Genomic DNA, 13,574 nt, shown 5'->3' on the forward strand with positions numbered 1-13,574 from the left:
CCCTCATCAGTGTTATCAAGTTCATCTGACACCCTCACCAAGAGCACCCACAAGATCCAACTGTACTAGTAGTGTCACCTCAGCCCGCTAAAGTTTGTCCACCAGTGAGAGGTCAAATCGATGAAAATTGGCGTGGGGGCACTTCGGTTTCCCAAGGAAGCAGGTTCGGCAATCTGTGCGAAGTCCGTTCGGTACGTTCTCTCCCGATTCAGGAACCGCGACGAAGCGCAATATTATACTCCATGACTGCTTTACCGGGCCAACCCTAGACTTTTACAGGGTTTTGTAGCATTAATAGTTCGTGATGTGGGTTTTACCAGCTACAACTGAGCATTTTACTAGACAAATCTTCTAACCAGCAAACGTGTTTTTTTTAAAGAAAAATAGCAGAAAGGTATGTACAGGAGAGGGTATTTATGCAATATCAGGCAACGACCGCTCCACCTCCATAGCTTCTTTGATTTTATCAGCTACCTCTTGCGTCTTAGCCTCGCTCAGCCGTCCCAGGGGCCGGCGAGGATAGCCTCCGTAGCCATAATACGATTGGATGGCACCCTTGGTACCCGGGATGGCAGCCTTAGTGAGTACCCAATCGGCAGTACTCAGAAGCTGTTGAGCTTCCATGGCCTCTGTAAAGCGACCAGCGCTCCAAAGGTTGAAAATCTGCACACACAAACGGGGAAGGACATTGGCACCACCGGCCAGAATGGCGGAACCACCAGAGGCCAAGGTCTGCAGAGTAAAGTCTGCAATGCCACCAAAGGCCACATAAGGATGGTTTTCGGCTTTCTTGGTCGAGACATTCTTGTGCTTGGGAGCCAGAGGCGATTCAGGGGCGATGGCATTGAGGGCGGTAGCGACACGGGTCAATTTGCCTGTGTTGGCGCAGGTGAACTTAGTACCCACGATGTTAGGGTGTTGCGAGATGCGGATGATCAGGTCTGAGTCCATGTCGATCCCGGACACAGCACCGGGGTAGTTATAAAGGATCAATGGCAGAGGAGAACCATCTGCCACTGCAGTGAAATACTCGTACAGGGTCTCATCGTTGCCAACAGCGTAGCGGTAGTAGCTTGGGGGAACTATGAGAGCATATTCCGCACCGGCTTCAGCGGATTCTTTGCACAGGTCAATTGTGCCGCGGATGCTCTGCTCGCTGGCTCCAGTGATGACAGGAACGTTGGAGAAGCCAGCCTCCACAAGCGCAGATCGTGTCTCACGAATGACGGTCTTGCGCTCCTCGCGGGTTAGGTGAACTGCTTCTCCGTTGGAGCCCATAGTGACCAGACCGACCAGGCCAGCCTTGGCAAGGCGGACAGCATGACGACGGATGGTAGGAGTGTCAAGCTCTTCAGTGTCAGGGTTGAAAAAGGTCATGGTAGGAGCGTAAACTCCGGGACGGAGGGGAGTACGGGACGCCATCTTGATGCTATTTGTCTGCCAGATATTAGTACTGAATGGTATGATGGTATACATCGTGTCGGAGTACAGGTAGCAACTATAGAGCATCTATGAATATTGAATGCTTACCTGATAAATTCTGTGTCTGCGTTTCAAGTCACAGCGAACCAATTGGAGCAGAATAGAACCAAGACCAAGTCTGAGTGATCAGGACTCCAGTGATAGCTATATACCAACGCCATCTCCAGGCACCGGGTAATTGCCCCTGTGTTTACCCCGCGATGCAGCACATGATTCCATGATTTCTGGATCATTTGCCCATCCCACTCCCCCACTACCCCACTTTCCTAATCCACTTCAAGGGCCCACTCCCGCTTCGGCTTTTTGACCGGCGAGATATTTATCCACCAATGATGGCCACCCTGTCTGCTCGTGGAATTACACCCAATCGGATTGTACAATCAGCTCGGGGAATCAAAGACCGAATAGGTTAACCGTCATGGCATCACAGCGAAACCGATAACAGAACATGGCAAGACTGTGGTAGCGAGTATAAATTCCAAGAAAGCCTCAACCCAGTCACTAGGTCCAAGCAAATACAATGGCAATGCAAGGAAGAATTATCCTCTAACTTTGCGTGTTAACATAAAAAACAGAACATATGGACAAGGTCCTCGTATAATAATAAATGCACAAATCAAGTGCCGCATCGGCTAATGACGTTCCCCAAACGGGCAATCTGGTGGGATGGAGATTCTTCCGTCATCTGGTCGCCTGAGGGAATTACAAAACTCGTGGATGCTCGGTCAAAATGACTAGGACGTTGTCTTCTATTTCTTCTTCCTTTCCTCTCTCAGTTTCACTCCCTCTTCCGCCTCTCTACCCCGCCACCCGTGAGGTTAGAAGACTGTAGTTCCCTCAAAGCAGGTCAGAATCGAATACCGCAAGTGCAAAATGGCTCCTCCAAGTGTATTGATGGTAAGTCGCATCCATTGACCTGTAACCACCTATATTACAGAATTGAACGGCTAACCATAGCCATTCTCAGGTGGGTACGGGCGAGTACACCACAGGCTATGTCGGCGGCACAGCTTCAACATCCGACAAAAAGGTCGGCGTAGTAGGCCTGACGCTCTTCGACCTGCGCCGACGAGGTAAAGTCGGCAACCTGAGCATGGTAGGAGTGTCTGGACGCAAATTCCCCGGAATCCGTAAGTTGCCCCCCAAACAAGCATGCTATATACATCGCATTCTCACAATATCCAAAAAGGCTCCCACCTCCAAAGGAACATCTCCGAAGTCTACAACGGCCTCGATGTCTCCTTCGCCTCCTACCCAGCGGACGATCAAACCGACCCAGACGCCTACAAGGCCGCCATTGATGCCCTCGAGCCCGGCTCAGCAATCACAATCTTCACCCCCGACCCAACCCACTTCCCCATCGCCCTCTATGCCATCCAACGCAAGATCCACGTCCTGATCACCAAGCCCGCAACCCAGCTGCTCTCCGACCACCTCACGCTCCTTGAAGAAGCCCGCAAGCACGGCGTCTTCGTCTTCATCGAGCACCACAAGCGCTTCGACCCGGCGTACTCCGACGCGCGCGCGAAGGCCCGCAACTTGGGCGACTTCAACTACTTCTACAGTTACATGAGCCAGCCTAAGAGCCAGCTGGAGACGTTCAAGGCCTGGGCCGGCAAGGACAGCGATATCTCGTACTATTTGAACTCGCACCATATCGATATCAACGAGAGCATGGTGCCTGAGTATGCGCCAGTGAAGGTCACGGCGTCGGCATCCAAGGGCACGGCGCTGGATTTGGGCTGCGTAAATGAGACGGAGGATACGATTACGTTGTTGGTAGAGTGGAGGAAGAAGAGTGATCCGTCGCGTGTTGCGACGGGCGTTTATACTGCTTCCTGGACGGCGCCGCAGAGGGCGGGTGTGCATTCGAACCAGTATTTCCATTGTATGTTTTAGCCTTTTGTCCTTTTTCTTCTTCTCTTTCCTGGATTGTGCTAACTGGGGCTATAGATATGGGCTCTAAGGGTGAGGTTCGCATTAACCAGGCCAAGCGTGGCTACGATGTCACAGAGGATGAGCAGGGTTTGATCTGGCTGAACCCGTGAGTATTCCATGCCTGTCTCCAGATTGCCGAGGGCAAGCCATCGCTAACAAAGGGGAATTCGTATAGATTCTATATGCGCTACGCACCAGACGAGGACGGCAACTTCAGCGGCCAAACTGGCTACGGGTACATTAGCTTCGAGAAGTTCATTGACGCTGTCACGGCAGTCAATGAGGGTCGGGTTACTCTGGATCAGCTCGATGCCAGACCACTTCCGACACTCAAGAATACAATTGCGACGACGGCTATTCTGCATGCGGGACGGGTCTCGCTGGATGAGAGGCGGCCCGTCGAGATCGTGAACGAGGGCGATAAGTGGGAGTTGAAGTGATCTGATCTTCTGAGCCTTGTGCCAGGATTTTGTATGTGATAGATGTATCCATGAAAGTTAATGATGGTTAAATATTCCTCTTACTGCAAGATCTGTCTGTAGACATAGAAGGAAAAAAGAAGGATTGTAACAAGTCAGAAGATATTATCCCCGGGGAAGCGCAAGTGTAACAGGACAACTGCAAATTGGCATCCGTAGATGAGAGCAACACAATAAGTGAAAACACCCAACCTCAATTAATGCGTTAGAATGAAGAAAGCCAACTCCAAACTCCACCGTCCACCACTTCGCCATGCCGCGAAACTATCAATCAATATCAATTAGTACAAGGTACAGAATTCCCAAATAACGCTGCGATGTCGTGATCTCATGAACTCAAGAAGAGTAGGCGGTAGATCGAGTGCTATCTTCCCAGAAATACACCATGATGATAATGGAATAAACTATCGACGGAGACCGATCTTGACAATGCCATCGGTCCCCTTGTTGAACCTCACGCGACACTCCGGACAGTACCATTTGGCAGTTCGACTGGGAACTTCAGAGAGACCGACGCAGTCAAGGTGGAACCATTCCCTGTCGCACTGCGAATATTAGTTAGTTTCCGGTAATTGGAAGTCATAGGGCAAGTCACGTACGTCAGTGTTCTCACAACAGATCATCGTGCCGAAGCTTACGTCTCCACAAAGGCAATAGCGAGGCTCATTGGGGTCGATCTCCTCTAGTACACCGTCTTCATCAATGCGGATATCACCGTCCTTCGGACCGTGCTCACGAAACCGTTTCTTCCCAGGTTTAGCTTTGCGGCGACCGTAGCTCACTGCCGCACCACCGTCTTGTCCTGATGATACGGGGCCTGGAGCGGGCCGCTTCCTGCGACGAGGTGCACTCAAGCTAGCTGCTCGAGAAACATCTGGAACTGGGGTCTTGCGTGCAGGGGTAGCGCTCTTTCGCCGAAGCTCTCTTCCTGCCGTGATGAGCCCGATAGAAGGAACCGGTTCGGCCGACGCAGCAGTGGAGCGACGCCTGGAAGGGGTTCGGGTTACAGGAGGTGTTATAGTAGTACCTTCCAAGGTAGGTGGAGCGACTACAGCCCCGGATGGTGGAACCGAACGCTTAGATCCGACGGGAGACGCCGGTGGAGGGGTGGGCTTCGTTTCAGTCACTTCAGCAACGGCCGTGGGTACGTTAGCTGACGGTGTGGTAGTTGAAGCACTTGGGACACTGACACTCGATTCCATCGGTGTGTCGCTTGTCTTACGGCGTTTCGATGGACTTCGCACCGCAGGACGTGTTTCGCCACCTGCCAAAGAGGTGGCAGCAGCTTCGATGACCGGACTTTCATCGGCTTTCCTTTTCTTCGCAGCTCTGCTTGGCTTGCCAGCCTGCGCCAGATCGCCGTTGGGGACGGGCGCCTTAATAGGAGAGGCGGCTTGTCCCTGGCGCTTGGCAGCCAACTCTGCCTCGGCCGCAGCGGCAGCCGCTTGTTCCCGTGCTTGATTTTCACGCTTGAGTTTCTTGGCCTCGTTCAGTTTCATGCCCCGATTGCTCAGCTTTGTCTCGAATGTGCCTTCCGTATCTTTGGTTGCTTCACTGCGTTTGGTTAATTTTCCCGGGATATAGTTGTTCATGATATCATCACAGTCGATGAACTCGGACCCGTTCGCCTCCGCTTGCGCTTTCGCAGCTCTATAAGCCTCCCATCCCCGGCCTCGAAGGGCTAGCTCGCGGTGTATCATCACTTCACTCGGCTGCCACACGGCATTTTTCTTCATCTTCTTACGCAGCTTGGTCATCTCCCACTCTGTCAGACGTAACCACGGCATATCCTCGCTACCCGGCTTTGCGTCTTCAGGGGGAGGCTTAAGCATTGCCAGGGCATTACTCGTTGAGATATTTGCTACGCCGCTATGTGTATGGGTGCCAAGCGAGGTCCGCGATCGCCGGCCTTGTTTCTCTTTCCGGCCTTGAGGGACTGCCGAATCAGCAGGCGACTCTGACGGTACAGCCTTGGGCTCCTCCACATCCGAATGCTCGGTGCTGGCGATCGGCGAGTCGGGGTGTAGACCGGCAAGGTGCTCCGCCGAGAGGACCGACCGTCGCGTTCTAGATTTCAGGGTTGATGCAGATTTCGGGTGATCATGGCTATCCAAGCGGAGTGTGATGCGCGTTGTGGCTACCACATCGTCGCCTTTCTTCGTTGGTCGACCACGCTTGGTGACGGGAACGGCCTGCGGCGCAGTGTTTTCGGTGGGCGGTGGCTTTGGAAGTGCCTCGAGCTTCTGCTTGATACAGTCTAAGCGATTGAAGTGGCGATCGACAACATCGTATAAACGACAGGCCTCCGCGTAAGCGGACTCGCGAGCATTGATTGCGCGGTCGAGTCGGGAGGAGATATCTTTGCGCAAATTGCGCGCATCAGGACGTCCATCTGGAGGCAATTCGGGGAGTTGTCCGTAGGTCTTGGTGAGCTCATGCACGCCTTGAGTGGCTTCCAGATAGCGCTCGTCCAAGCCGCGGATGAGAGTCAGGGAACGGATGATATCAGCAGGGAGGTATTCGGTATAATCGATGAAGTCGGTGACGGTAGCTTGGGCATCGGGATCAAAAGGGCCATCCAGGATGACTCCGCCAGCGTCGTCGTCGTCGTAGTCTACCATCATGGGTAGTAGCGAAGGCGCGGAGGGAGAGGCTGGAATCAGAGGGTGTGGAGCGCGGCTGGAATGTTATTGTTTATGACGGCACCATGTGTGACGGCGAGGCCATCGAGGAGAGTTCAATCCAAACGCATGGACTGTCTACGTGAGACAGACCGATGGGGTCCGGTTCTATAGCCTAGCACCGTTAACGAAAAGGGGGATGAAGTGATGAAGGGAAAGATGGATGGAAGCAAGTTGTCGTTGCTTGGCAGGTGCCTGAGTAGACGGGAGTTCCCCATCCACTGCGATTGGTCCTGCGCCTTCGACTGACTCCGACACGTGACCCATTCCTATTTCGGAATAGTTCGAGATGGATCTATACAGCTTCTACCAGCAGTATACCCGTAGAGTGAAGACACAGAACAAAACTAATCTGGAGATTAATAGTGCTTTTCAGTTTCCAAAGTTCCTGTAGTGGCATTAACTGGGGAATGGCTCTATTGAATTCATCTCTTCACTACCGTTGACAGAATGCAGTGGGGAATATACCACACAACCAGAAGACCCGAGGTGATGAATATACCATGCTCTTCTGTAAAATACCTGTCTACTTATTTTGAGCTATGTTTCCAAGTGAATTGCCCATACTGAGGTCATGCAGCTGTCTCACTTCTGGTTTGCTCGATAGGCAAACGCACCTTCTTCTTTTCTATTACACATCCCCATTGATTTCATCCTTCATCTCATCTTCATTCTTGGTTGAATCCGAGCTCTCCCAGACAGATTGGAAATAATGGATAGAATAGCACGACTAAATTTGTTGTTCAGTGGAGACGAGGCCTTGTTGAAACTGGATACTCAACTCCGAACTCTGCCTAAGGCTCAGTCCAACCAGGACTCTGCTTCTATCAATGACAACGTAAACACTGACAGGGAGCCCTCGGACCCTAATATTTCACAGCTGGCGCAGAGCCTCGGACCCTATAAATCAGCTATCAGCGATGAGAAGCATGAGAACGCGCGAGAGGAGGGTTCCGAAAGCGTGACTCCAATCCCTGGGTCTTCTACGCAGACAATTCCGGTCGATACCATTCCCTCCCCTTCTCTAGAAGGCTCTGATGTGCCTCACGACGGGACTTTCTCTCCTTTGGTGACAATCTCAAGGTATGCCTACAAGTATGTCAAAGGCCCGCTATCACAGCAACTGGCTAGCGAATTCTTTGATGGAGGCAAGTTCTGGAACCGATGTTGGGATCTGTGAGTGTTTCACGTCTTCCAATTGTAGTACCCTTCTGACAATGCAGGTATTATATCAAGCTTCCACCTCTTACAGGCCCTCGTCATCTGCTTCTCGTGCCCACTGCCCAGGTCCGTGCCTTTTTCCAGGAGATTGACCGTGCCCTGCAATGCAACTTTACTCTATCGGATGAAGGACTGGTTCTTCCCTTTCAAAGGGAAGGCTTTCCGCAGCCCGTATTCATAGGCAGAAGCACATGTCGGGAAACGAAAGACCGCCTCGAATCGCAAATCCCTATCTCATCGGAGGCACCTCGTTCTTCGTCTGGAATGGACGAGCAGTTCATTGCCTTTGAACAAATGGTAGAGGCCGCATGGGAAACAACCAGAAACAAAAAGAAGCCTTCTAAGGTCAAACAGCAACAACGCCTGCAAAATCAACGACGCCTAGTTGAGGACCTCCGACGAGCACAGAGTTACCTAGGTCTATGCTCCAGTGAGGCAGACGACCTGATTGATGACGTGGCCTGGGAGGAAAAGAAAGCCCAGGAACCGATGCCTGAGACCCATTGGCCGCTGGACATGGACAAGCCGGCACCGTTCCCCTTCTGGATGGAGCCTGTTTTCATTAGTATTGATGTGGAATCTAACGAGCATTATCATAAGCAGATAACAGAAGTGGGCATCTCGACTCTGGACACCTTGGATCTCGTCGGCATGTCTCCAGCCGAAGACGGGGCCCATTGGAGGACCAAAATAAAGTCGCGTCATCTGCGGGTGGAAGAATACGCTCACCATGTCAACCAACATTTTGTCGCAGGCTGTCCCGGCAACTTCAATTTTGGGACTAGTGAATGGGTCTCAGCCAAAGATCTAGGAGCTACTGTACAGGACGCCTTCCAAATCTCATCGTCGTCTTCTCCCACGCATGCACCACGTCATTTAATCCTCGTTGGACATGCTATAAGCAGCGACATCCAGTATCTCCGGCAGATAGGAATACGGACGGAGCGCAAGCCAGGGGGAACCGCCGGGTTTATAGGGACGGTGGACACGGCGGAATTCTTCCGTATCATTCGCGGCGAACCGACCACACGCAAATTAGCAGATATCCTCCAGGAATTCCATATGACCGGCTGGCATCTACACAACGCGGGGAACGATGCGCGATACACCATGGAGGTGATGCTCTGCATGATACTGGAACATAGCCGATGAGGGGAAGAATCGCTGACAGGTCAGATTGACGATGCCACCGCTGTAGGTTTTAAGTTCGAAGAATGATTCGGGGTAGGATCTTCAGGGGTAATGCAGTAGTCGACAGAGTCTGTATGTAATTGAATGCATGATGGAAGACAGCTCAGCAAAGATCAAACTCTAATTGTTGTTGTTTTATCCACCGAGGTTCTAGATCCTCCTTTTGACTCAACCCAGGCTGTGAAGGCATCCGGAGAAGTGGACCCATTAATACGCAGTACTCACCGACCGTCCCTCTACAGCGAATAGATTCAACCCGATAATATCCAAGTCATATCATCAAGGTGAATTCTCATATAAAAAAGGCAATGACATCGATCTCACTCACACCCGAACCGAACCCCCCCCCCCCTCCAACACAGCAACCAGTCAGTACACAGCAACAAATCCCTCCCAAGGCAAGTATTAAATAAATAAAAAGCAATGTAAACAAAAACTGACGTAACCATATCCCCCAAACCCCTCATAAAACCAACCCAAAAGAAACCCTCCCCCCCACCAAACCAAACAACCTCCATTAACCCACCCCCCAGACACATAAATCCCAACCATACCAACAACCATACCAACAACCAACAAATCACCCAAAATGCCCGAAGGACTAACAACGCACCTCAAAACCCACAACCCCTCCACCTACCACCGCGCAACGACGCACCCGTTCCTCCTGGCCGCGGGCAAGGGCCTCCTCCCCAAAACCACGCTGTCAAAGTGGCTCTCGCAAGACCGGCTCTACGCCCAATCCTACGTCCGCTTCATCGGGCTCCTCTTATCCAAATGCCAGCTTCCGCATGCACCCTCCAACGCTGCTGAGACGACACTCGAGCGACGGATCGTCGCGGTCCTCATCGATGCGCTGGTGAATATTCAACGCGAGATTGGCTTCTTCGAGGAGGTGGCGAGGGAGTATGGGCTGGATTTGGCGGTTGTGCCGGAGGGCGAGGAGACGTTTGGGCCCGGGACGATTACACAGGCGTATATTGATTTGTTTATGTCGGCGGGGAGTCCCGCGGTGAGTTTGTTGGAAGGGTTGGTTGTTCTGTGGGCGACTGAGGTGTGTTACCTGGAGTCTTGGGAAGGAGCGAAGGCAGTTATGGGGGCTGGCAGTGCGGGTGGGGAGAAGGATTTGGATGGCGGGGCGCTGAGGGAGAGGTTTATTCCTAACTGGACGAGTGTGGAGTTTAGGGAGTTTGTGGAGGGGATTGCGGAGGTGGTTGACGCGCTGGCGTCGAGGGTTCGGAATGAGCCAGAGGACGTGGTGCGACGGTGTGAAAGGTGGTGGAGGCAGGTGAAGTGGTTGGAGGAGAGGTTTTGGCCGGATGTTCCTGTTGCTGCCCAGGCATGAGATGGTGTAGGCACGGAGTGACAGTCATGATATGATATGGTATAACTGATAACTAATAGATATAGGTACATTATCTCATTGCTCACGTCAAGTACATCACAAAAGCTGGAACCAGAGAATCTCCTGGTTAAACATCACGACACCATCCATTCATTCTGTTCACTCCGTTCTATGCGCGTCTGCTCTAGCAATAATGTCGTAAGGGAAGCCATGGAATTCATACGGGGATATCAAAAGACAAGCAAAGGCAAAGGTAAATCAAACAATTAGGAAGTTGCAGCGCTGGTGCGAGCGGCGTTGCTCAACTGCCGATGGTACGATCCAATCGGTTGAAAGCCCCTTACCACTAAAGTCAGCCATGGGTCCATCTACTAGTCATCATCTTTGGCAAAAGCTCACCTCGCAAGATCAAACCCACCTCCATCATCTTCATCTTCATCATCTCCGAGATCCCGACCCGCCCCGTTCGCGGCTGACCGGACCGCCGAATCATGCTCACGCCGCGGGGGCAGTGATCGTCCGGTGCTTAGGCCGTTGACTGTACCTGGTTTACTAGGGCTGACCAAATTCGGAGGTGGCGGACTGCTACTCGGAATGCTGCCCAGCCCATCCCCAGGGTCTCCCTTGAGCGGGCTCATGTCGGGAACCGGGCGGGCGGGCGTACTACCAATATCTGCAAACTTCCAGAACTGTGCTGGCGAGCTCATGGGCATGAACTTGGATGGAATTTGCGCGGTGCTAGGCGGAGGCAGGCGCGGTTGCTGTCGTTGTGGTGCTGGTGTGATCATGGACGACGGGCCTTCGTCATAATAGGAGGACGATAAGATCGGCGGAGAAGCTACATTATCAGACAGTCCATACCGGAGGCTTGTACCATTGCTGCTGTTCTTAATAGCTGAGCGCGCAGGCAAGGGGGACGGCTCCTCGTAGTCTCGAACAGGTGGGCGGAGAGGATGATCCTGGGGGCCGGTCCGGCTTGCCCGTGAACCCCGTTCCGGCGTGTATGCCTCAACCGGGGCGACGGGGAAAGAGCTAAACCCGGGGGATGACACTGGAGGTGACTTCTTGCTGGAAAAAACCGCCTCCATACCATTGGCGCCACGCGTGGCTGGATCCCTGGTGGCGGGGGAGGACGGTGCCGACGACTGTGTCCCCTTACGGAGCTGCTTCTTCCAATATTCCTCGCGGTACTCAGGGGCAATCTGCCACTTCATTCCTTTTCCTGGTTCATCGGTACGGCGGGGCACTTTTTGGAAAGCCTTGTTCAGGGATAAGTTATGTCGAATCGAATTCTGGTCATGGGTTAGGGCAACTGAGTCAGCGATCACTATGTGGGACATCACGTACCTGCCATCCGCTCTGAGAGTGACGATAGAATGCATACTTGTCCATGATCCAATTGTAAATGTTGTTGAGGGTTAGCTTTTCTTCTTCGCTAGAGAAGATTGCTTGCGCGATCAACGTGGCATAGCTGTAGGGGGGCTTCAGGTCCTTGGCCGAGTCCTTGCTGTAGTCAATCTCCTCCGTGCTCTCCATCATCATGCCTCGGTTATATAACGGGGACTGTTTGGCGGTCCGGACACCAACAGTGTCGGGGGACCGTGGCGGCGGCGTTACTTGGCGCTTGAGGAAATGCGGTGCTGGCGCCAAAGACGGTTGGCCGGTTGGAGGGCGAGTAGTCTCGGGGGCACCCGACGGCGCAGGGTGGGGATGGGCATGTTGCGAAGCGTCCCACGCGGCGACATCCTCTTCACCGTTGGCAAGGCGCTGCGCGCGTTGGACGAAACTGGGATGGATGTTGGCTTTATCGCCTGGAGTAACGAACATCATTTGGGTGTTGGCAATTTCAATGATATCACCACACGAAAGGATCGCATCAGTGCCGCGCTTCAGGATGGCATTGTTCAACCGGACGCCGTTACGACCATTCACACGGATATGCCAGGAGGCCGTCTCCTCGCCGTCGTAAAAGATCTCAGCATGCAGACGGGATACGAACTTGCTAGGTCCTAAATCCACATTCACCTCTGGCAGTGCCCGTGCAGCGATCGTCACAGGGCTTGACTGCTCATCTAGCTTCTGTTCACGATCCGGTTCGCGCCCAATGTTGACATGGAGAGTTTTGACATAGTATGTCCAGTTGCGGCCGGCGATCTTTGCATAGGCACGGATACTCTGCTTGTTCTCTGTCTTCGTGTTGGAGTGATCACGTATCACGCGCACTTCTTCGCGGGCGGCGTCGAGGTACGATATCACCATATCCACAAGGTCCTGGTTCTCCGATAGTTCATGTTCCGGGGACGAGTGGTCCGCCTCGTCAGCGGATTCTCCAGTCTTGGGGGGACGGGGATGAGGGGAGGTCCGTTCGACCTGCAAACAGGAAATTAGTCACCGGTCAACATCCCAGTAAAGCAATGCAACCACACACCTTGCGCTTTTTATTTGACGGCCTTGTAGGTGAGGAGTCCGGAGCTTCCGCATCTGAGGTCTCTTGTAGTTGGATTTCCTTGCGCCGCGCGCGGCGCCTGTTCGATAGTGGCATCTTTGATCAAGCGAACTGTTGTGAATTCTGGAAGAATTTTCTGTTGTTGTTGTTGGTGTTGTTGGAGGTGTTTTTTTTTCTTTTGTTCTTTTTGTTCGTTTTGTTTGGGGTTTTGGCTTGTTGGGTGTAGATAAACCGTCGTGTCGCCAATATTAAATCTAAGATATGTTGTACGTTCTGTGCGCGATTCACGGACCCATATAATTCACGAAATTCTGCGCCAAGCGAGCAAACAAACTGATTGACGTAGGAAGAGATTGTAAGAAGGCGAAGCGAGGACGGCAGACAGATGACCCAAAGAGGGCAAAGGAAAACCTAGAACCGGGTGTTCGAGAGGGTAGGAACCAACGGATCGTTTGCCACCGCGCAAGACGCGATCTGGGCGTGGCTGGCTTATTATTATTCAGCCACGGGAATTTTTCTTTTGGGGCGGTTGTCGAGAGATGATGTGAGGACCCTCAAGGGTGACCTGGTTGAATTGGAATTCCAGGGAGTCGCACGGGGGAGGAAGCGGGGGTGGAGCGACAAAGGGCTTGTTGTTGGGGGAGCGAAGAAGATACGACTTGTCTTGAAAAAAGTGGGAAAAGAAAGAAAAGAGAAGCGATGACGATAACGCGCGCCGGTGTTTGGGGCGTGACCGCTTCCGTGTGGGGAAGTTCAAAGTCGGTTGCTGACGGATCGTTCTTTATCAGTAG

The 13,574-nt window shown here is 52.6% G+C and overlaps 6 protein-coding genes across 6 annotated transcripts; 3 read left to right on the plus strand and 3 right to left on the minus strand.

Moving 5' to 3' along the window:
* Window positions 1–414: 414 nt before the first annotated feature.
* On the minus strand, window positions 415–1,422 carry ABOM_010298 (dihydrodipicolinate synthase family protein; the record flags this gene model as incomplete). The annotated part of the gene is made up of 1 exon (XM_022537426.1): window positions 415–1,422. The coding sequence occupies one exon, from the start codon at window positions 1,420–1,422 to the stop codon at window positions 415–417; it is 1,008 nt and encodes a 335-aa protein (XP_022384737.1).
* A 933-nt stretch (window positions 1,423–2,355) lies between these two features.
* ABOM_010299 (Gfo/Idh/MocA family protein) lies at window positions 2,356–3,860 on the plus strand (the record flags this gene model as incomplete). Its single annotated transcript, XM_022537427.1, has 5 exons — window positions 2,356–2,379; window positions 2,450–2,612; window positions 2,672–3,370; window positions 3,436–3,526; window positions 3,596–3,860. 5 exons carry the CDS (start codon window positions 2,356–2,358, stop codon window positions 3,858–3,860), a joined length of 1,242 nt encoding a protein of 413 aa, XP_022384736.1.
* Window positions 3,861–4,303: 443 nt separating this feature from the next.
* On the minus strand, window positions 4,304–6,523 carry ABOM_010300 (putative PHD finger domain protein; the record flags this gene model as incomplete). Its single annotated transcript, XM_022537428.1, has 2 exons — window positions 4,304–4,444; window positions 4,499–6,523. The coding sequence occupies 2 exons, from the start codon at window positions 6,521–6,523 to the stop codon at window positions 4,304–4,306; spliced, it is 2,166 nt and encodes a 721-aa protein (XP_022384743.1).
* Window positions 6,524–7,292: 769 nt separating this feature from the next.
* ABOM_010301 (uncharacterized protein) lies at window positions 7,293–8,953 on the plus strand (the record flags this gene model as incomplete). The annotated part of the gene is made up of 2 exons (XM_022537429.1): window positions 7,293–7,756; window positions 7,804–8,953. 2 exons carry the CDS (start codon window positions 7,293–7,295, stop codon window positions 8,951–8,953), a joined length of 1,614 nt encoding a protein of 537 aa, XP_022384742.1.
* Window positions 8,954–9,581: 628 nt separating this feature from the next.
* On the plus strand, window positions 9,582–10,337 carry ABOM_010302 (putative transcription regulator PAB1642; the record flags this gene model as incomplete). The annotated part of the gene is made up of 1 exon (XM_022537430.1): window positions 9,582–10,337. The coding sequence occupies one exon, from the start codon at window positions 9,582–9,584 to the stop codon at window positions 10,335–10,337; it is 756 nt and encodes a 251-aa protein (XP_022384745.1).
* Window positions 10,338–10,603: 266 nt separating this feature from the next.
* Window positions 10,604–12,879, minus strand: ABOM_010303 (putative forkhead transcription factor Fkh1/2; the record flags this gene model as incomplete). The annotated part of the gene is made up of 4 exons (XM_022537431.1): window positions 10,604–10,676; window positions 10,737–11,629; window positions 11,685–12,707; window positions 12,766–12,879. 4 exons carry the CDS (start codon window positions 12,877–12,879, stop codon window positions 10,604–10,606), a joined length of 2,103 nt encoding a protein of 700 aa, XP_022384744.1.
* Between the last annotated feature and the right edge of the window lie 695 nt (window positions 12,880–13,574).

This window comes from Aspergillus bombycis, assembly GCF_001792695.1.
Source record: "Aspergillus bombycis strain NRRL26010 chromosome Unknown contig00123, whole genome shotgun sequence".
NCBI lineage: Eukaryota > Fungi > Ascomycota > Eurotiomycetes > Eurotiales > Aspergillaceae > Aspergillus > Aspergillus bombycis.